At 41.4% G+C, this 23,909-nt stretch overlaps 1 protein-coding gene across 2 annotated transcripts in view; it reads right to left on the bottom strand.

The window, feature by feature from the left end:
* pacs1b (phosphofurin acidic cluster sorting protein 1b) overlaps positions 1–23,909 on the bottom strand; it is a 70,035-nt gene that overhangs the window by 26,113 nt on the left and 20,013 nt on the right. For both annotated transcript variants that reach the window (XM_085397697.1, XM_085397707.1), the window contains exons 2-3: positions 2,760–2,847; positions 1,534–1,623 (exon numbers count right to left, since the gene is read on the bottom strand). In XM_085397697.1, coding sequence (XP_085253823.1) covers positions 1,534–1,623; positions 2,760–2,847 — 178 coding nt within the window. The remainder of the gene's footprint in view (positions 1–1,533; positions 1,624–2,759; positions 2,848–23,909) is intronic.

Below are 23,909 nucleotides of genomic sequence, written 5' to 3'. Positions count from 1 at the left end.
TGTTTAAAGCCGTGAAACGACTCCGGTGGCTCGATTTTAATAAGCTTCCTCTCCGCAGCGCTGCTGCTGTAGGAAGTTTAATGTATAATGTATAATGCCTGGCTCGGTGCACTCGGCAAGCTCCAGAGAGAGAAACTCCCTGACCTTTTAGCAGCGTTTTAGAGTCATGGAAATCGGAAAGCATGATTTAGAGCACAAGAAAACCTCGCTGGGAACTACATTAACCACGCTCTGCCTTAATGCACTCCGTATTGTTGCTGTATGGAGAGTTGCAGGCGACACTTCTGCAGCTTTGTGTAGACTTTTCCAAACTATCCCAAACTGTTTTAATATCACAGGTGCAAACGCGTCAGAGCTAAAGGATCCGCTTCCCTGATCTTCCCTCATCTAGCAACGCCAAAGTTTTCCAGGTTTGTAAAGATACAGTACTGTGCAAAAGTCTTAAGCCACTCCACATTTCTTTATGTTTTGCTAATAAAATTGGAAATAGGTGCAACAGTTTACTGAGGCGTGTAAAAACATACATAATGGAGTATATAAGGCAAAAACTGAGTTTGCACAATTCTGATGAGCTTGAAAGTCAATATTTGGTACGACCACCTTTACTCTTCATCACAGCCTGAACTCTCTGAGGAAGCTTTCTTCCCATTTCTTTAAGTAGACTTCAGGAATAGTTCTCCAGGTTTATTGAAGGACATTCAAAGCTTCTTTGGATGTTTCTGCCTTTTGTTCTGTTCTCTGTCAAGATGATCCCACACTGCTCTGGGGAGCCCAATCCATGACTGATAGTGCTTCATTGTGTGTTTTTCTATCCAGGTGTGCTTTCACTGTACTGGCAGTGCTTCGTGAATTATTGCTACACTGAAAACTAAAGCCAATTTCACTCAGACACTGTACAGATGGTATTGCATGGCAGATCAAAACATGACTGTACATTTCTGCATTCATAATTCCCCAATTTTGACAAGACCCGCAACATCACTGTCTGAAATGCAGCCCAAACCATGACGGAGCTTCCACCATGTTTTACAGATGGCTGCAGACACTCACTGTTATGAGTTCTGACCTTTTCTGGACACAAAATTTAAAATATGAATTTTGGATTAATGACTCTATCAGACCTGTTACCACTGATTTTCACTTAGAGAACTTAAAATTGGTTATTTGCTAAGTTGTCTGTCACATGTAGACACAACACTGGTTCATCTCTTGATTTCGGCGCCAAATAAATATTGCTGTGAAAAGGATCGGGTACAAAGGCTGGAGTGAAAATGAAAATCAGCCATTGTCAAACAAACACAGAGACCTTCAGACGGCCTGGGGAACATTTGATCCAAACCACTATGAAAAAATTACAAGAAGGCTCCTCGGTAAAATATAAAAAAATGACGGTTGGCTCAAGACTTTTGCATTTCTGAAGCTAGAGATTCAATTTTTTGTGTTATTGTTGTTTCTATGTTTTCTGTAAAACCAGAAAGTTATTGTTTGGCTGTGATTGATGGGTCCCTGATCTCGCTGAACCTTTGTTCGTACCTGGAGGGAGAAGGTGAGCTGCAGATCGGTCTCCGTCAGTCCTGCTGAGGACAGCAAGATCTCATTGGAGCGCAGGATCCGCTTGGAGCCCTGAAGACGAGACACAGACTGATGACTACAGAAGAAACGGTGAAAGTAAAGAAAGCAAGCAAGAAAAAAAGAGAAAGATTTCTATTAGCGTGCCCTAGCTAACCCCAGCAGACTCAAAACAACAGACTCATCATTATCATCAGCCATGCACAGCCGGAGGAGGAGGTGAGTAAGGAGAAATGCCTGATAGGAGAAAGCAGGGCTGGAAGACTGAGCGAGCGGCAGCCGCATGGAAAAAGAATTAAACCAGCTTAAAGAGCCTTATGTGAGAGAGCAGCAGAGAATTTAATGGTTTACTTAGAAAACAAGACGATAGCAATCAAGACTGAAAACGAGCCAGCGAGTAGAAGTTTGGAGTGGAGCCCTGGCATTAGAGAGAGAAATGACAACAAAATGTGACAAAATGCAGTATTTTTGAAGTATTCTGTGCTAACTTTAACTAACTTGGCCGCCTGCGCTGCCAAAAAGCTCTCCAATGGTCAGAAAAAGTGGGATTTGGCAGCGCTGCTCCTTCTGCCAGTTCTAAGAGAAAAGCACCCGGCTAATGAGGCATTTCAGAAAGCAGCTTGGCTGCAAAACAACGAGGAGGAAGCGTGTCTGCGTCCAATGAAACCGACTCAGCAAAACAATAAACGGCTTTACAGAAAAGCCAAACGGGGCAACAAAGGCTGAGTCTTTCGGGTTTTTCCCCAGGTGGGGAGTTGGTTCGTTTTTCATCGTCTGCTCGTTAAGCATAGTTGAAAGTGGAAATCTTTGAATCCTATAATGTCATTTAATGATTAAAGATAAAGATAAATGTTCAACTCAAGCAGACTTTGACATAACAGGATGTAACCTTGGGGAGGATTTCATTTCTAGGAAAGTTCAGTCAGACTTTAAAAAAATTGATTTTGTTTCCTGGAACTGAGCTTCGAGGTATGATTTTAGTGCCCATCATCTAATTCTGTTTTGGTTATTACTCAGTTATCGCTCATAGACTGTTCACAGGGATCTGTATGTGTAATCTTTAAAGTTGTTTTATTCTGTTTGCAGAAACTTTTTCTTTTGATGCATTTCTAAAATAATGCCTCCATAAAACTCCAGCCTCCGTGTACAGCAGGTAGGTTTCACCTCGTGCTTCTGGAGACGTCTCGTACCTGCAGTTTGACCGCGATGACGACTGAGGTGAGGTCCTTATCCAGCTCCTTCAGCATGATCAGCTTCTTCAGGGTCAGATTGAAAAGCCTGCAGGAAACCACACACAACGACACTAAAATTAGATTCGATATCCAGCGCCCTCGCACTGCTGCGCCCTGAGCTGTGCAGGGAACAGATGGATGTCTGATGACCTGTTGATCACTTTGTTTGTGCTGCGAACTGAGTCTCTGGGATCGGGAGTGTTCAGAAGCTGTCTGGAAAAACTTTAACTGAACGCCTCAGTGCTCACATTTGCACGTGAAGATATTTTTGCCAGCTACTTATCTGTCCGCGTTTACTGTCGATGAGATTATTTCAGCCTAGGAACATTTCAACTTCAATTCACCCCAAAAAGCTTAATATAGAGCAAAGAGTTAAAAAATAAAAGGAAATGAGCAAAAAAAAATTGCAAAACAAAAAACTGAGGCAATTTGTCTGCAGCACAAACAAATCAACTTCCTCTGCACAATAAGTTACAAGCTTGAAGCGATGATTAGGGGAAAATATTAGAATTACACCAAAGTACTCTTATTAAAGTTCTCTTATGGACAGAAAAGAAGAAATATTTGACCTGACAAAGTCACTGAGTGTTAGCCACTTTGAACTGAGAGCTAGCTAACACCAGGTATCTTTAATCAGGGTTGATATTCTAGCCAATCCAGATAAATGTAATAGTCTGTATAGAGCTTTACAGTAAACCATTGTCCCTGTTAGACTCAGATACGATTATAAAAGGGGGCACTCTTTCTGGCTAACGACCCATTTATCGAAAGCTGCTAGCCAATAAGAATGCAGCATCCTTAATTTTGTTGTGGTTCTGACCATCTTTTATATACAGTCTATTAAATCAAACAAGTATGAAACTGAAGTTGGCTGTAAGTGAGCTATAACACACGATTATTATTATTCACGCATATCTGCTTAAAAATGATGTCATTGCACAGTTTGTCGAGGCGTATGCACAACACTGTCTGCAGCACATGCAGCTGGGAGTCAACTGTGTATATTCACTAGAGAAACAGTATCAGCTGATATATACAGAGGAGGTTTGAGCACTGACAGCCTAAATCCAGCATCAGTCACACTTTGTTGTGGACCACATACATGTCTGTATTATGGCCTAAAAGCCAGCTTGTGGTAATTTGTCACTTCCTGTCTCCTCTCCGTTCACCCTGTCCCTCTCATCAGGGCCATCAAACACAGCAAAAATAAAACAGGACTTTAGAAGAGGCGTTGAGCGCAGTTCTGCTTTATCTGTTGGCAGGCTGTTAAAAAACAAAATACTCCAGCCCACGATGAAAATGGATTGCTATTTTTGTCAAAGTTAAAAATGTCCCATTCAAATGACACCAACACTTACGTCAGCACACATAAACAACGACAAAAAACAAAAATCCTGCCGGATGTCTTCCATCTGAAAAAAAAAAACAGCTAAGAAACGAGAGATTGGCCTCAGGTTTCCTGACACTTAGAAGAAATACTCAAAATGCCAGTGTTCAAAAACACAAAGGGACATACAAGACCAGGAGCATTTAAAGACCTGAAACCGAATCACTGAAAAGACACACACACACACATTCTCGTTTTGATATCTTAGTGAGGACATCTAATTGACATAATGCTATTCCTAGCCGCTTACCCTAACCATCAAAAATGTATGCTTAACCCTTAACGCGTAGCCTAAACCCAACCATAACCTAACTTTAACCCTGACCAAAAAACACATTTTGGGGGTTTTTTTGGTCCCCACAAAGACGTCTAAACAAGTACAAATACACACACACACACACCTCCCCAATAGCACCCGGGGGTCAGTCTGTTCAATAATTCATCTCCAGGGCTTAAGGGACAGAAAGTAAACCGCTAGAATAAACCTGACAGAGCAACCTGGAGGAAATCAAGAAGAAACATGGAAGCTAAAAACCAAACAAAAAACAAAAGCAAAGGACACACAAAGAGAAAAAGACACAAATGCATTGTGCCAATAAATTATATACAGGAAAAGACAGGACAACAACAGACAAGAGGGAGGAAGAGGAAAAGACGCAAATGACAAATAACAAACAGAGATGTGGAAACAGCCGTGAATACAGAGGAGGAGGAGGAAACAAAAAGCAGGCAGGCACAAAAGGGAGAGGAGAAAGGAAGCGAGGCTGAGGCATGAAAATTGAGGGAGACATCACCAGAGAGAACAGAGGAGTGGGGATGACAGAGGCTGGCAAAATGTGCGCCGAGAGATGAACTGTCTGACATCGCAAATGGAAAAACAAAACATCTTTTCTTTTCTAGGGCGATATTTAAAAGCAGCGGATGGAGAGCAAGATAGTTTAAACGGTCAGTTATGTAAATATTCGCCACACCCTGCACCGATCAATCGCCCAGAGAGGACAGAGGTCACATCTAAAGAGCCGCGCTGTTACCCAAAACATAGACAAGAGCCTCTTTTGATGTCACACTAAAAAGGCGGAGGGCGAGGACAGGAAAATTGCTCCGCATTTCTCCCTCAGCTCTTTCTCGTCTCACCTGGGCCTTCTCCTAAATCCACCCCACTTACTCGCCTTTCATCTTTCTTTAAGTGCTCCCTACCCAACCTCCGAAATTGACAAGTGGCCCCCGACTGCTGATGCAACCGCTGGAAAAAGAAAGAAAGAAAGTCAGCGACAAACACAGAGAGCCTTTTCTGAACGCAGAGGTTTTCTAGTTTCACGATCAAAGCAGCCAGGAGAGGCTAAAGCTATGAATAAAAAAACGATCAATTTTTATCTCCGATAGAAAAGGCCAACTAAGACTTCTGCTTACACCTGCTGGATCTGAGTGGAATGAATCGAGGTGGAGAGGGAGCAGAAGAGGCCGGGTGCCAGTGGTCGATCGGAGATGGGGCTGAAGCACCTGGGGCGAAGGGAGGTGTGGGTAGAAAGTGGATGAGGGAGACGCACAGATATACACAGAGAGAAAAACAAACTGCAAACACACAAATCAGCAAGAAAAAACTGTTAAAAGGTTACTACAAGCAACCACCCAACACTTAGAACTGCTCCAGTGTGACTTTCTCACAATTATTTTATCGCTTATTTTCCAAAAAGCCCCAGAGTTTGGTTTCAAATCTTCTTCTTCCGTTGCTCCCTTTGATGGGTCGCCCCCGCAGATCATCTGCCTCCATCTCACCCTCTCCATAGTTTGGTTTTAAATATTAAATGCCAAATGTTGACATTTAGAAGAATTTTGCCTGGGTGAAAGTAAAATAATCTGGTCATCAAAGGTCTCAGTCACATGGTGTAGAGACCGGTTGCTAGGGAAAAAGGTGTATTAACCAACCGGCTGCAAGCTGCTGGAACTTAATGGGTGAAATCTGGTCACAGAGAAGGATATGGTGATAGCGGCAACCTCTTTGCAACTGCTTTGTTTGCTAGCAGGTGACAACTTTTGAAGGATGACACCAATTTGTCTGCAAACACCTGCCAAATGGCAATTAAATCAGAAAAAGTGCAACGCAAACAGGAAACGGACAACCGTTCAATTTGAGCGGTAAGGCACGACTTTTACTTTCAACGCAAACATTTTCTGTTTGCGGTTTGCAACACGCTAAGTTTCTCCAAGAGTAGTTGGTGAGTTGTTTGCAAACAAGTCTGCAATCGGCTAGCAACTAATACATCACCATCTCTGCAGTAGATGTTGTGGCAACCAACTGGTTAGCCAGAGGTTTAGCTGGGCGATCACAATCGATACCAAAGCGACTGCATTGGTCACATAGTGGGAAACAACTGGTCTCCAAACAATCCCAGACCCTCTCTGTCACTCCCAGGACAGAATGGTAAAGGTTTACAAAGAATACCCATCTAATTTATGAATGCAGACAGATAGCAAACACGCTGCAGTCAAAGCGCCTGCTTCAGTCCTGCATGCCAAATATCCTTGGGCAAGATGCTAACACCAAGTTGCTCTCTGATGCATCGATCAGGGTTTAAATGATAGACAGAAAGCGCCTACATTGGAAAAGCATGGAAAAAAGTGCTTGTATGAATGGGTGAATGAGGCAAGTTGTACAAAAGCAGTCTGAGTGCTCAGAGTAGAAAAGCTCTATATAAGAACTATTCCATTTACCATTAACCTGCACAGCTTCACATAAATAATTAGCATTAGCATATATCTACTTGGCATGGTAATATATAAGAAATAGCTTTGCTAACTGCTATTTTCTACATTTTCCCTCTTATATTTCCATCTAACTAAAAGCAGAGCAGCCTGTAAATCATCTACGACACCAGAGTCAAGGCTACAGAAATGTTAAGAATCCACACAGTAACTTTTAATTTACTGCAGTAATTGGTTCACCACAAAAACTAGTTCAGTGCTTTATTGCTTGTGTTATATAACAGCTTCAAGAATTCAGATTTCCCTCGAGAGGAACTTACTACTTTACTTGTTGCTCTGTAAATGGATGCGAGGAGCGCTGGGATTTCTGCACAGTCTGAAACACGAGTTTTCCATTAAAGCATCGCGTAGACACCAAGTTTTATTCTTTTCCACTGTTATTTATGCTGTTGTTTAACTACTGTAAATCCCCTACAGGATTAAAGAAAATGCTGCACCAGCCTTCACTGCCACGGTGATCGGACCAGTAACCATAGTCGGCGAGGGGAATCACATGGTAAAGGTCAAAACAGTCCGCCCGCCACCAGCACTTCCTCTGTGGTTCACCTCTCACTCCTGCCCTGGCTCCTCGACAGCTTGTCACTACACTTTAAAAGTCACTGCCCGTTATCATCAACCCGAACAAAGGAACAGACTCGAGCAGAGCATGACTGAAAGAAAAATAAATCGGCATGTGATGGAAACGGAGAGAGCGGCGTCTACACTCACACACCCGAAAAAGGGAGCACGGCTTCATCTTTCATCCCCAAATAATTACAAACCTGCTTCTGTTGCTTAACAGCTGGGATAGAATTATGGGCTGAGATGCATAATGGAAAAGACAAGAAACGAATTTGTCTCTTAGAGAGTCGAACTACGCCAGGATTGTGATTTCTTTCCACAAAGATGTAAATCTCTTTGCTCCAAACTGATTGTTACTCTGCTGTGAAAAGTATTTGTCCCCTTCTTCTTCTTTTATATAAATTTAAACTGCGATTAAACAGATTTTTGGTAAGCTGAACTTCAGCAGTACAAAAACTGCATTTTGTCTTTACTCACGCTGTTTATGTCCAATATTAAAATGTTTTTGATTATCTGAAAATAAGAAAGCCAGAAGGGTGTAAATACCTTTTTACAGCACTACACATATTTGGTATGATATTTGGTTTCCAGACTTTTGGAATGAGCTGAGGAGAAACGTCGCCTCTGACATACTGTTGTTGTGGAAGCAGAAGAAAATGCATCTGCTTTAAGTTTTGATGATGTTGGATCAACTGTTCAAACGTGAATTCACAGCAGTGTATATACACACACACACACACACACACACACACACACACACACGTGTTTAGGACCAATTCGGTGAGTTTTGTGGTTTTTGTTGACAATAACAAAAATCCTGTATGTCAATCTAAGCCTTAAACAGCTGGAAATAGAGAAGCTCCATGGAGCTCTGACTGGGCGTGACCGTCGCCACGCCAACTGTGTAGTAATTTGTGAAAAGTGTCTCTGTGGTTTGTCTAAACTTCCTGATTGTGTCATCCAGTGCTTCCCGCCCCACCTGTGTGAGTCCTAACAGTAAAGTACAAGTAGGGGTCAAGTAATGCCACTTCTGCTCCCTCTACATCTTGAAGCCAACACTGCCTCTGTGGCGTGAATAAGGCACGGCAGGACCACGGAGCAACGTTCAGAACCAACTTTATTTTAATTCACGTCACACCACACACCCACCAACCCCTGAGTCCCCGTGTTTTAACACGGCGGGCGTGATTGCGGATGCCGTGCAGGTGCGTCCGCACGGCACCGCAAACCACGCCCCACCACAGCCTCTTATCAGTTTAATAAAACAATGCATTAACTCAAGAATGCAAGATCAAAAGGAGCCACTTTAACCTTATAATATCCATCATATTGCATAATAATCAATATTTAAAAAAAAAAAAAAAAAAAAAAAGCAACACAGACACACAAACGTGTACAAATTTGTCTGCTGGCTTCAACAGCACCATCGAACAAGCCTCAGCCCTGCAAATGTAAAACCTGATGTGGAAGTGCCTCAAGCTGCACTTCCTTCAATTGCTGCCAGCTCCAAAAAAACAAATCTATCAGGAAAACCTCCAACTTTGCTTGTAAAACATGTGCCAACACATTTTTCCTGTAACGCACGAGTTTCACTTCTCTAACACAAGTGGTTCTAAAGAAAAGGAGGGTGGGCGTGCACAGGATTACATTTTGACTTGACTTTTCTTGTTATCAGCAACATTTTTTCAGCCTTAAAACAGCAGAAAAGATGGCAACAAAAAGCAAGCCAGGCACCCAAGTCCCGTTACAAACCTATGGGTTACAGAACTATGTGTTTTTAAAGCAGGAGTGCTCAAAGCACAGTGTTTAATTTCACATACATATATTCAAACATCAGTTTTTGTGAGGGGGATTCCCGCAGTGCACTCACATCAGCTAAGCTGACATTGATGGAGTACCCAGAGGAAACCCAAGGAACTCCACACAGACCAGCCGGCTGTATGTTCAGGATGTGCAACTTTGTCCTGTTCAAAGTTAGTTTTTCCTTCATCTAAAAAGGTCAGTGGCAATAAAACCTGCAGTTCCATGAATGGTGATTTGATGCTAGCTCCAAAATTGAGTGAATATTTATACTTTTGTTTGGAGGGGAGGGAGTTTCACACATTTTCACATTCTGTAAATGAAATTAAGTAGGCAAAATGTACTGGGTGACTTCATTTGGGTGTAAAAAGCTTCACTTCTTTGCCTTCAAGCGTATCAAAACAGTCTCCACAGCAGCTAAAGCTTCCTCGGCTGTGATGCAAATTTCAGCTTGAACATTTACGGCTTTCTGAAAACTGCTGATCCGCATGGTGTGGTTGAAATCTGCAGGAAAAACAATAAGCGAGCATGCAGGCTCTTAATTGAGCTGCTGCATAATTAACTAATTTCCAGGGAAAGTTGTGAATATCATACAGACTGTTATTTTTTTCAATTTTTATAACATTTTCAATAGAAATATGTGATAACCTGAAAAAAAGAAAACCTGATCTGATGCATCTTTAGTTTATCAGTTCTCTCCAGATACTTTTCTTTGGGTGTTTCTGCTATTTTGTGTTGTGAACCCGCGTTATGTTTTGCATGTCCTCACCGATGAGGTGAGTGCATCGGTTTATCACAGAAACTCTTTCTGGTTCTACGGGACAAACTGAAGAAGACCTCCACATCTGACTCACTGCAGCTAAATTAATGTTTAATGCCCCTTTGACTGAAAACACCTCGTGTTTTCCCCACAGTCGCAGATATTTGTTCATTTGTTTAGGGAAAAAGGCATGGGCGGATGAAACGAGGGCTCTGACGGAGGCAGAGAACGGCTCGATAATGTCTGTGGGAAGACTGACCTCTGATATTCTGTAAAGGTCAGTCTCTGTAGAAACAGACAGCATGTCTATCAGACGCACACACAAAACAAAGTATCAAACTTGAAAAACGAAAAGCAAGCTAGGCCAGGAAAGAAAGAAAAAAGCCTTACCTCAAGTCATTTTAGGCCTCATTTAACTGATTAATGTGCCAGTTATGAGCTATTTTCCAATTAGCTAAATAATCTTCCACGTCTGCATAATTACAAAAAAAATTACACTCATTACTACTCAGTCCAAGGGGATATCTTCACACTTCAAATAGCACTAGAAAAGAACAAAACAAAGCACCTTTTCATGTGAAAAAATAAGTTATTATAATCAAAATGGGGAAAAAAAACCCATAATAATAAAAGAAGTACTTGACTAATGGAGCTTTTACCAGCAAATGTTTGGCATTTTCAGTAACACTATCGACATGGGTAGCACTGTGGAAGGCAGTTTAATCCAAAACAAATGATTTCCATGAGGCGTTGTTGATATGCAGGGCCCCCATGGGATGAATATTACCAACTCCTGCAGTTATCTGATAGGTTTTTGGTTTTTGGTTGTTTTTGTTAACTGAGGTTTCATCCTGGTTATAACATGCATGCTTATAACATGCATGCTTATAACATTCATTTTTATAACATTAAATCAAATAATGCAACAGCACCATTGCCTTTAGTCAATAGGCACATATCCCACAATTATATATTATTACATATTATTCTTTAACATGTCAATGTTGTTGAAACAGGAGCTTTAGTGACCGTCATACGGTGTTGTTCAGTGTTGTGAGCGTCAGCTCTTTCAGCTGCTAGTGAGTGAGGCTGTGAAGTTGTGTCTCAGCTGGAGGAGGCAAAAACGGCACTCTTCCAATCGATACTGTTGCAAGCGAGTACCTGATCCGATAGTAATGGTTTTTCCAGTATCGATTAGTATCTCCGAGTATAAATTTTTTTTGACAACCCTAATTGTGACATTCATGGTTTACAGACTTTATCTTTCCTAGTGCTCTCATTCAGAGGCATCATTTTTCCTTGGGAAGGATGGCTGGAGGCTCATCTTGTCTCAGTGTTATGGAACTATTTACGATATTACAAAAAAAAGACTCTCGAGTTTGTCTTTCCACACATGTCAGCTTGAAGAATGACTCAAATTATCGATGAGATTATTTTCTGGAACTGACTCATCATTTCGGTCCCAGATTACTTTATCCTCTATAACAAAGCGGCGCCCCAGGAGTGGGTCGGTCATTAAAAAGTGAAACACCAAACCACGTTCTGCTTTTCTCATCATCCAGATTTAATTACACCAATTAACTGATACTTCCGCAAGTGATTCTGACAACATTAAATAAACTTGAAGGGAAATAAAACATTATCAACAAATGAAAGCAATACACACAAATGAGGATTTCACTAATGTCAGGATGTGGCTTCGGCACATGAGGCTGCGAGCGTCTAAACGTGCGTGGGTATAAAAGGTCTGCTTCTTTAAGGAGGAAGGTACCTATGGTTTCCTTGACGACAGTCAGTCATGAGCGGTGTGACCTTGCCGTGTCACGCAAGGAAAATAACATGCTAAGTACACACGGCAGAAAGAAAAGAGCCGCCCTTGCACCGACCTTCACATCGAGCATTTTATTTTAAACCCTTCCCTTCCGTGTGACCATGTGACTTCTCCTGCTAATTTTCTATTCTTTAATGGTCTTCATCCTTCCTCCCTTCCTACAGCTCACCTCCTCCTGCTTCCTACTTAAGGACAGCTGCTCTCCTTCTCCCTTGCTCGCATAACTGTAACTCAACTCCACTCTTTTCACTGCTGCGCCCAATCTACTTTCTTAAGTAACGTGGCGTTGCCTCCACCTCTCAGTAATGGTGATCGATGGCAGGGCCTGATCTGTTTGGGGGGGGGGGGGGGGGGAGACTAAGAGTCGTGCCCTTCTTCTTTATTATCATTCTGTTACATGGATTAGTCTGTCCTTGACGCACAGCAGGGCAAAATGCCCATTTTCAACACAGTGCAACACACACACGCACACACACACACACACACACACACACACACACACACACACACACACACACACACACACACACACACACACACACACACACACAGAGTGAGATGTGTATTGATCAGATGAATATTTCTATCATCTCTAAGAGCAGAGATTTCATCACAATCAGGAGGATTTGGGGATGATTAATCGAAAACTCGAGATTGAAAACTGAGTTTAAGCACAAAAATCCTCGTCAATAAAAAAAAGAAACTATCCTTGAGGTTTTCCTGTGTAGTACAAGAATGACTTACTGTGTAAAGATGACCTGTGCTATCACTGGTCATTATATAAACTCATTATCCAGTGGTAGCTCCTCTGGATCTTTTGGATAGATGACAGACGCCTCACCTTGGCAGCAGCTCACCAGCCCTTTGGCTGGATGAGCTAATAAAACAAGATTAATATTATTACTCTGTTACTATAGAGTAATAGATAGATATACATAAACAATGCAACAAGCTGATGCATCTTGTGAAAAGTAATGAACAAAATCAAGACTATGAATAGAAATCTAGGCATGTGATGCCTGGCAGCACTGCAGCATTATATGGTATGCAAAATTACATATAAAATCATTAAAGTGATGGTTAAAGAAGCATAGTAAACTAATATATATGTGTAAAACACTCAGTCACCTGACTGTGATTTATGAACTCTGACGGCTGTGTATTATATGTTATGTCATAGAAGGAAGCACAAAAACAGAACAGCCTGATGCTACAGCGGGCCACGCCCATTTCTGTGGTTACTCTGAATTTCCCACCACCTCCCAGGAACACCTGAACGCACCTTTCCTAATAACTGCCATTCACATTACCACCAAAACATGGCATTTCCTCAAAAAAAGGCAAAGAAAAAAAAAAGAACATATCGTTCACAAAAGCTGCTTAAAGCACTTTAAAAACCCACAGAAAACCAACTACTGGCACAAAACCAGAAAGAGAAGTTGATGACACATGTTATGGGCATAGCTAAGAGCTCAATCACATGAGAGTATTTCATCAGAGCGGCTTTGTGTTAAACACCCGATTTCACATTCAGCTTGATCTTTTTTGTCGCTCAGATCTGATTTTCCATCAAAGCGCGAGCAGCACAAATGAAATCGCCCGTGTTCTTTTTAATTCCGAAGCAGCGCACTTTCATGTGGTCCTAAAAATCAGATACAGTTCTGATATTTCACAATTTTGAAGAGTCAAAATTCAGACTTCTTAAACATTGAGTGCCCTGATGTGAGTCTTGCGAAAAGGTGCTGGGAGATGTAGTTAAAAGTAGCCTTTACTGGGAAAAATAAACCAGTCAATTTAAAAAAAAAATGTCTCTGGCTTCTGCTTTCATATCAGCCTTCACCTCTTATCCCCTGTCACTTTGCTGCTGGCTGATTTATGGACATGGATTTGTGGACAAACACACACTTAAAAAAAACAGAAAGAAAGAAAAAAGGCCCTGGAGATAGAGGAGGGAAAAAACAAAACCAGTTATCCAAAGGTAAAGGCCAGAAAAAAAATGGACTTTGATCTTTGCCTCCTGCCTATGTGACTTTGAAAGTGTTTCTGTGTGTTTTTGAGCATGTGAATGTGGGAGGTGTTGTAAAACCTCACAAGGGTATGTTTTGATCTCAAGGTCTTCAATAATCGCCAACTCTCATACACTAAAGAAACACGCACACACGTCCTACATATACGCAGAGGAACAAAAGACATTAAAAATAACTTGTGCATGAAATCCAGAGCACACATACGCAGACGCAGAACAGAATGTAAACAAAAAGAGACAGAAGATAGAGAATGAATGGAAAGAGAGAGAACATATTTCACTGCGTGGACTCTACAGGCAGCAGAAATAACAAGCATTTGGTTTTTCACTAACAGCAGTCTTAAAATAGCGCTTGGCTGAGTGGATGCAGCCTGTAAAGATGTCAACAGCTCTGAAGAGCGAATCAATTTTTTTTCTCTTTGCTTTTATATTAAGATGAAAACAGCATAATTCGTCTGAAAAACAGGTCTCAAACTCACACCGTGTGCTATTACGACAAAAGGAAGAGTGTGTCGGCACAGCGGGGAGCTTTAGTCTGGAAATATAAATAGACGGATAGATTGGAGGAATCAAGCGCCGCTCAGTCAATACTTTGTATTTGCTCGTGCATGTGTGTGTGGGGTGTGTGACTCATCAAAAATAACAATGCAAGGTAACCTTCATTAGCCGGAAATTATTCTACTTGGAAACGCTGCAGAAAGTCTGAGTCAGAAAGTGTTGGTCCACAAGTCTGCACCCTATTTATGCCACAAGAGCGTCCTATTATACCCTCATTTATTTTGGTGGTTCACTTTTTCCACACATCACACACCTCAGAATAGTTAAAGTCTACAATCATTAAATCATTACTAGATGCAGGTTGAAATGAGGATTTTTACTCAATTTCATCTTGGCTGTGGTCAAAGATACTCAGTGCAGTTATTTACTGTGTTGAGGTAAAATATGCTAGGAAAAGAAAACAGTTTAAAAATAGCCAAGTTTTGTTTAATGTACTCTCAAAATACTTAATTTATAAAATGTTATGTCTGAAAATACCAGCTAATGTAAATTATTACTGAAAGACTTTATAAAAGGACTGAATTAGCATTTCTTTTATAGCACGGTTGTCGATAGTGCTAGCTAGCTTAAGCAGCGCTTGTTTCATAAAGTTTTTAGATATTTTTAAAAATGTTCATTAACAATACTGATACCCTAGCAATAGCAATAACCCTAGCAGTAGCAATAACAAAACTGCAGTCTAAGGCAATCAAAGATATTATTTGGCTTTAGAAATAACCAAAAAAAAAACGTTACTAGAAAACTTATGCTAATATTAGCATCTATTACCCATTTGTTAGTTTTTAATACTTAAAAAAAATACTGAATACAATTAAAATCCAGGCCTTTTAAATCAAACAAGCCTTAAAAAGGCAGGTACAACTAAATTAGAGTAGAAGAACTGGTAGAAAAATAAGGTAACATAAGAAAGACGCGTCCACACCGCTACCAAAAGTAGCTACTCGTTCGCACTGCGGACAATAAAACTGTATACAGTGAAAATAAAATACAGTGAAATTAAATAAACACATGTATCAAAACACATCAAAAAGACCTACAGAGGTGGAACCTCTGCAAACACACCCTTAAAGCACAGTTAATTTAGGCTACACCATTGGAGTCATCTGTGGAAACCAGCCTGATATAATGCACGAACATGACCGACTAATATCATTAACCCCGACAACAAATACCATCTACTCTTCTAATGTTTCAGTTGAATTTACTCAAGTATAACAGAAATATTTGGTTATAAAACAAAAGGGATCATGCTAACATACAGACAGTTCTTTCCTATGAAACCATCACTCAGATCAACCAGCCTGCAGAGTGAGTCATAAAGCTCTGCATCCTGCTCTACTTCTTATCCGTGACGACTCTGACAGGTCTGTGACAGCCAATTAGCAGCTGGAGAAGGCGGGCCTTTCGGGGAAAAGCGGGGAAGGGGTGAAGCATGACGTTGGGTGTCCAAGACGTCACTCAATTAGGAGAGATGATTGCTTTAAGGTGGAGATGGGCTGGACCCAAACCAACAGACAGAGCAGTGAGTTTGTGCAGGTGTGTGTGCATGTGTGCATGTGTGTGTGTGTGTGTGTGTGTGTGTGTGTGTGTGTGTGTGTGTGTGTTTATAGCCTATACCGCCCTTAGCCTGCACAGATGATTAGCATTCTGGTCACAGCAGCAGTCAGACTCCACTGAGGCTGAAGCTTCCTCCATCCTCGCCCACAGTGGTGCAGCAGACCAGTGCTCAAGTAACATTACAATAAACAAACAATACAGCAGCAATAAGCAGGAAGGAAACATGTTTTTGCACAATGTACTTTGTTAGAGAATGAATACATTAGATTTTTTTAATGTGCACAGGAGAGTCAGTGTTTGGGGGTTTGTTTGGTTTTTTTTGTTTTGTTTTTTACAAAGATCAACTCATTTTTTAGGACATTTTCTTAATCGCCTGGGAGAAAACTGTCTTGCAGCCAGAAGAAACAGACTACAGAAATCCTTTAAACCCTCTGTAACTGCACTCTCATGGCTCACTAACTAGGGCTGCCACGATTAGTCGACTATCGAAATCGACGACGACAAATTTAATAGTCGACGCGCCGTTTGAAGCTTTGTAAGATCCCCAAAAGACGCAGGAATAAGTAGTAGGATTTAAGAGGACTGAAACAGAAGATGGCAGCACTGCATGAAGAAGGATGCCAGCTGCCGTTAAACCTCGAAGAAGAAGAAGAAGAAGCTGTGTCCAGAATTCATAGCGCAGCCCAGCTCAGGTTCCAACAATGGCGACAGCTACTTACGTAGTTTTAATATTACTCTTATTATTCTTTCTGGGTCACAAAATAAACGTTTAACATATTTTCAGGCGAGAATGTAGCTGTGTAAACCTCAAACATCTGCTCAGTTTATCAAGACACCGCATACTTTCAAAAGCGCTCCGACGTTTTCGGAGACGTCTGTTACCCACTAGCTCGATAGCTAGCCGGGGGCAAGGCTCACTAGAGCCGTGAGAACACCGGACTCCTGACCAATCATTTTCAAACCCACCGCCGTCTTTCGCTACTCAGGTTAAACATGATATATAAGTCACTTAGACAACTTAAAAATGTTATTGTTTGGCTTTTTTCAGTATTTTATTTGTTCCTGAGTAAATCGGTTTGGCTGAGATTAAAGTTATAGTTTTTACACAGCTGAATAAACGTCAAGCAGACAGCTGATTATCAGAAGTGTGAGATGGTCAAGAATATACTCCAGTGTCCTGTTATATTTTAGGTAGCAAGGAGCAGACGGCTGAGTTTATTAAATTTCACCGAAACAAACTGCAAATTTCATTAAAATTTAATAAACTATCAGCTTGTCTTTATTTTTAGTTATCACATACCTTAAACACTTAAAGCTGTAAGCTAATGATAGTTATATAAGAGAAGATGCTGCTGGTGCAATAAGCTGTACGTTTTACGTACAATGGATGATGATCTGACTAGTCGACTATCAAAATAATCGTTTGTGGCAGCCCTATCGCTAACACATCTAAGAGCACAAACTCAGTGCATTTAGACATGTAGACATGATGAAGACGACCTGCTGAAGTTCAAATTGAGCATCAGAATAAGGAAGATATGTGATTTATGTAATTTTTCCACACAGACCTCACTATAGTTCAGACCACTATGAGAGTGGCCTGAAAAAAGTGAAAAATAGAAACTATCCAGTGAGCAGCAGCTCTCTGGGTTAAAAATTGATGTAAGAGGTCAGCAGGGAGTTGGCAGACTGCTTTGCTGATAAGAAAGCAACGGTAACGCAAATAACCACTTGTTATAACCGAGGAATGCAGAAGAGCATCTCTGAATGCACCACAGGTTGCACCTTAAAGCATAGATTCTTCCTACCACTTTAGCCTGATGCTGGTTGCGTAATGATGTAAGGGCACACTTTGGCACTCTTAGTGCCAACAGAGCACCAACTAAAACCCACAGCCGGCCTGAGTATTGCTGCTGAACATTTCTATTCCATTACAACCAGTGTACCCATTTTCTGACACAACACCATGTCATGAAGCTTAAATCTGCCAGAGTCATCATCGTTACCAGCAGTACACAATGTCATCAGATGTTCCCGAGACCAGTTCTCAGCAGCTGACTCATTATGCATTATTAATTAGTTTAAGGTTAAAAACAGCTTCTTTAGCTCCAGCATTTAAAGGTTCTGTTGAAGACCTTCATTGAATTTTTCTAAGTAGGTGGTTTGATCTTTATTAAGATCAAACTTTTTTTTATGATTTCCACAGAGGCTGAACGCTTGACATTTCAACAAAAATAAAAAGCTATATTCAGAAAATGTAATATCGGCTGCAAGTGGGAGGAAGCACATTTGACATCGTCTGACTCACGGAGCTGGACATGTCGTGGTTTCATCTGATGAACAACTTGGTTGTCAAAAGAATCAAAGCTGCACTCGTTTCTATTCTCGTGAGTCATTTAGAGATACGGCAACTAAAAATGTGACATTTGGGTTCGGTATTTATTATACACCACAAACCAAATTTGTACAGCTCTAAACTGGCTCTACCGACCAGGGAAGCACTTATAACTAAATGTAGACATTTCTAAGATCTGCATTTCCTGCTAGACCTACAGTCTGATTCAGCCTCACGCAGTAGCAACAGTTTCAGCCAAGGGAAACGTCTGGATGATGTGCTCTGAGTCAACATACAAACAGCAGCAGCAGCCTGCTGGCATATCATCTGTAGTCAGTCGCAGTCGGAGCTGTCCCGATTCAAATCTTATCAGTGTTTGTCCAAACGGCGTCCAATCCCGCTGACACACATTACAAACTGATAGCACTGCCTGCTCATTACAGCCAGGGAGGCAAGCAAACATGCACACAGAGGAGGCTAATTATGGTCCAGCTGATCAATATGCATGAATGCTTTACTATTTAGCACGTAGAAAATGAGGAAGGAAGACAGAAAAAAATAGAGAGAGAAGGGAAAATGTTTTATATTTTTTAAGGAAATGAGCAGCAGGAGAGCGTGGCACTAATTCAGTGCTTTGAATACAGTGCGTATTGATCGAATGAAGATGGCACTAGATTAGAGGTCGGTGAGCTTTTCTGTTGTCCTAACATCTGGTGGTTTCCCACCAATAACAGATTCAGTTCATGTGAAAACGCTGCATGTTCAGATGAACTGAATCAGCTTTTTGGGATTTCCTTTCCTGGATTATTAAGCATGCATCAAGACACAACAACAGACAGGTCAAAGGTTAGGCGCCTGTTAACATCCTCCCTGCAGAATACAGGCTGCATGGCCCAAACTGAACACACAGGCGCGCGCTCTCATAGGTCTTATCATAATACTGACTTAAAGCATTAAAAACAAGATAATCATCGTCTTGATTTCCAACAGTTCCCCCATCCCTCTGACTGTTCAACCTCTGACATCACTGCCCATCAGTGAGTCAACAGATCACATTCAAACATGGATATATTTAATGTCTACAAAATCTTTAATCTCCAAATGAAATCAGATTTTATGTTAGCAGTAATGTATGTAGGACATCAATCACACAAAATAGTTTGACCTTGAAGCAGATTCTTGACATCTCTATTAAAACTTCTTATTGTGATCAGGCTTAAACATCCAACAAAAATGAGCCAATCAAAAGAGGAAAGCAGAAAAATGCAGTCCTCCATGTCCCGCTAACACATCTGGCATTTTAGAAGGACCAAGTGTCTTTAATCAGGGTCAAGTGTTAAAGTCACAGGCGTTAATGTGGCCTATACTTCTTCTGAACCAGCCCACTGATGCATCACACCTTTGAGGGCTACTGAACTCATTAGGTTAGATTTGTAATATCTAGCCCAAGTTCACACCTGGCTTTGACACAGATCCCATCCCCCTGCTCTATATGCAAAGAAAAGCCATCAATGACCAGACGATGGAAATCAGATGGCTTGTTTTAATGTAGTTGACACGGACATGCAGAGGGCTCTAAAGTACAGTCGCCTAATCTTCCAGGTTCAATCCCAGAAGTAGACATAAGTCCCTTTGGGATTGCACCGGGAAGGGCATCCAGAGTAATAAAAATGTTTTCAAACACGTGGAGCTCCCACAACCCTTTGTGTCAACCTTTTGTGAATAAGAAAGCAGCCGGACTATACATATGTAGACAATTTTATAGAAAAATAAGACGAAAAAAAATAACGCAATAGCTTTAAATAGTTCTTGAATTCCAACTTCAGTCTGTGGCTCATTCGTTCCCCTGTGAACACTTAAATTCAGAGTGTGTTTTGTCTTGCAAAGGGCTGATGGAGGAATGAGAGTGAGCAACATGGCAAAAACAAAGAGAAGAAGTCACAGAAATAACATCCCGCTGAAAATAAATACGTTCCGTCCATAGCTTTCATTTAACAGCGACTCTCAACGCGCTATAAAAGCTTTATAAATTACCAAAAAAGGTTCAACATTAATAGAGCCGAACCTCACCTTGGCACACAAGTATTACTGTTTTCAATAAATAAAAACAGTAATACTAAGCTACTTTTCATCAGCTAATGGGCTCTGGGAGAGACGGCGGCCTCTTGTCGTCCTAATCTTTCCGTCCACGTCTGCTTTTGTTGTTTTAGTTTCAGGAGCTTTTGCGACAATCTGGGAGAAGTGCTTTTTAAGTAAGGGGCTATAATTAAATGTGCTGTGAGACGCGCGAGTGCAGAGCACCTACTGAGGATCAGCTTGGCGATTAAAGAGACTTTTTTCCCTCCTTTTTTAAAAACCTGAATATTCTGTTCAGGAATATTAGATGCAAAATGAAGCCGTCAATCTGTTACTCCTCTGTGGCATTTCCCTTTTCCATGTGTGTGCATGCATGAGTTTGCATGAGAGAAACAGGCAGAAACTGCTTCTATCAATAATTGCCTTAAATTGAGTGTTTAGGTGGGTTTCAGTGTAAACCTAATCAATCCATTCTGAAGGTGTGTCCCTTCCATCAAAGGATGGCAGGCTCTTTACAGCTGGGTCACAGTCACACTGGCGTAATGCATTAGGACCTCCTGCAAGCGTGCACTCCTCTGCATACTCCTCATTTCCCCCTCTTTTCTCTTATCTCCTTCAAGCTGTCCAACACTGTTCGCCAACAAAAAGCAGGACTCTCTCTCTCCTTCTGCCTCTCATCTCCTGCCCACTTCCCACTCTCCATCCGAGGCTTTTTCCATTTCTCCTCTGGCAATCGGCGATTCTCCATCCTCTCCATCTGTCTCATCAGATAGCGCCTCTGTTTCCTTCCATCCCATCACGCAGCTCCTCCTTCCTCTCCTCTTGTTTTTAATGGTTTTGTTTTTCCCCTCCACAGTTGATACCAACATCGGATTTTCAGTCGTTTGGTCACGTTCCAGTCCGGCCCACACTCCACACGTCCTGGCTCTCTCGGTCGTGTCTATTTTGGTTTCGATTCTTGCCTGGTTGCTGTGCTGACGGTCTTTTGGTTTATGAGCTACAAAGCTAAATTGATTGTGCCAAATACCCTCATTAATTAACAGGATGAATGTCCTGGGCAGTGGGACCTCTGTGCTGTTTACAGCAGCAGCAGCAGAATAACTGGGGCGTCCTCATGGTTTAGTGGTCTAACAAGCACATCACATCATGCATCTGCACGTCCGCTGTGTCTGCGGTGGTTACGCTCTGGTTTTTTCTTTTTGTTTGTTGTTGTTGCACACCACTGTTGCCCCAATTACTGAGCTCAAAGTTCTTCACAAGAGGAAATAGATCATTACCACAAGATGACAACAAAAGCTTGAGCAGCGTAATACCCGAGCACAGTGACGTAAAACGCTTATCTCACCGCCTTAATTGACAAGAACGACAAATCACATCCTCCATCTATGCTAGGAGAAGCTATTAATAAGATGTAGCTGCAGTTGCAAGGATGCTGTGTTGTACATCATGGCTAACAGTAAATGTGCATGAATGTAAAACTTGGTTTGGGGTCATTTAGTAACAGAGTATCCATTACACAGCTTGTTGATCAGGGGAGAACTGATGAAGGCTTACTTTGCGTAAAGTAATGAAAAGGCTTTATTGGCTAACTTGTTATTTACCAGTAATCAGCCCCTTAATGGGACTCAAATACCAAGATGAAAATGAGCAAAGAGCAGATCTGAGCGTGAAACCGCACACTCACAGGCCAGTGAGCACATCCTCCAGAAATCTCCTGTCAAGACACTTAAAACGACCAGAATTTGCAAAATATACTTAAAGTTTTGCCCAAACCACCAAAAGCTCTTCAGTAAAGTGTTTACAGAAGAAGTCAACACTGTAGCATTCACAGCCATCACATTAGGGGAATCCTGTTTAAAGTTTTACCGTCACTTTTTAGAACCGATTTATCAGCATCCCAATATTATCATCTATCTGCACATTCATCAGCATTTAAGATGGCCAATGAATGAAAATGAAAGTAAAGAGATGAGAGAAGCACCCTTCAACCACAATATTACTGTTCATGTTGCAAAGCTTGTCCACCAATGGGCAAAATCCAACTTGCCTCTTACAATAGACACACAACAACAAGCTGATCTGAGAACAGTCGGGCAGAGTTAATAAATAACGACCCGTAAAAAATGTCAGGAAAAACTGCTGATGTTTAAATACTGGCATTAAAATCTGCTTCTATAACAGCAATCGCTGCAGAAGGAGAACACTGTTTAGACAAACCCCCAAAATAATTAGCTATAAAATAAAATGTTTAGTATACTGTCCCCATTAGTCCCACGCTTTGTGCCAATAGAACTTCTTAAGTGATTGTGACATCAGCTCAAATGCATCTGATGCAATGACGTCTGTGACGAGCGTAAAATAACCATTAAGCACTTGTTAAACTCATGTTTGGATTATAACACATTCCCTTGGCAAGTTTTCCATCTTGGCCTCAAAACGTTTCAGTGCTCCTGGTGGGATTCACAGTAACTCATGTGTGGCACTATAACCATACTTGGCATTTAATTAAACAGTACAGTGGCTCTGCGACGCTGAATACCAGTCATGACCATAACCTACAAGTCAACGTGTGACAAAAGCAACGGTCTTAAAAAGGTAGGATAAAACAGAAGAATAGTGTGTTTATTGACCTCACTGTGATATCTGCGCACATCAGTATGATCTACTGTGTCCTCCCATGTGAGCCTATGCTTGCTCACCTTGCTCCACCATCAATAACTATGTAATTATGTAACTATTATCAATAACTGTGCTGCAAGTGGAAGTGATGCAACACATTCCATCCATTTTCTTAACAGCCTATTAAGCCCCACCACTCCAGCCACTCAGAAGCCCATCCCAGCTGTCTCTGGGCAAGATGGAGGACACACTCCAGACAGCTCATCAGTCCAATGCAAGGATAACACTGAGAGACAGACAACCCTTAATGTTCACAGACATAATTCAATTCAATTCAATTCAATTTTATTTATATAGCGCCAAATCACAACATAAGTCGCCTCAAGGCGCTTCATAGATACAGAGAAAAACCCAACAATCATATGACCCCCTATGAGCAAGCACTTTGGCAACAGTGGGAAGGAAAAACTCCCTTTTAACAGGAAGAAACCTCCGGCAGAACCAGGCTCAGGGAGGGGCGGGGCCATCTGCTGCGACCGGTTGGGGTGAGAGAAGGAAGACAGGATAAAAGACATGCTGTGGAAGAGAGACAGAGGTTAATAACAGATATGATTCAATGCAGAGAGGTCTGTTAATACATAGTGAGTGAGAAAGGTGACTGGAAAGGAAAAACTCAATGCATCATGGGAATCCCCCGGCAGCCTACGTCTATTGCAGCATAACTAAGGGAGGATTCAGGGTCACCTGGTCCAGCCCTAACTATATGCTTTAGCAAAAAGGAAAGTTTTAAGCCTAATCTTGAAAGTAGAGATAGTGTCTGTCTCCTGAATCCAAA

Source organism: Rhamphochromis longiceps, linkage group LG3, assembly GCF_057381845.1.
Source record: "Rhamphochromis longiceps isolate RC_006_pf linkage group LG3, R_longiceps_female_GT1.1, whole genome shotgun sequence".
In the NCBI taxonomy this organism is placed as follows: Eukaryota; Metazoa; Chordata; class Actinopteri; order Cichliformes; family Cichlidae; genus Rhamphochromis; species Rhamphochromis longiceps.
The sequence above is the reverse complement of the archived record's forward strand: the minus strand, read 5'-3'. Positions and strand labels throughout refer to the sequence as shown.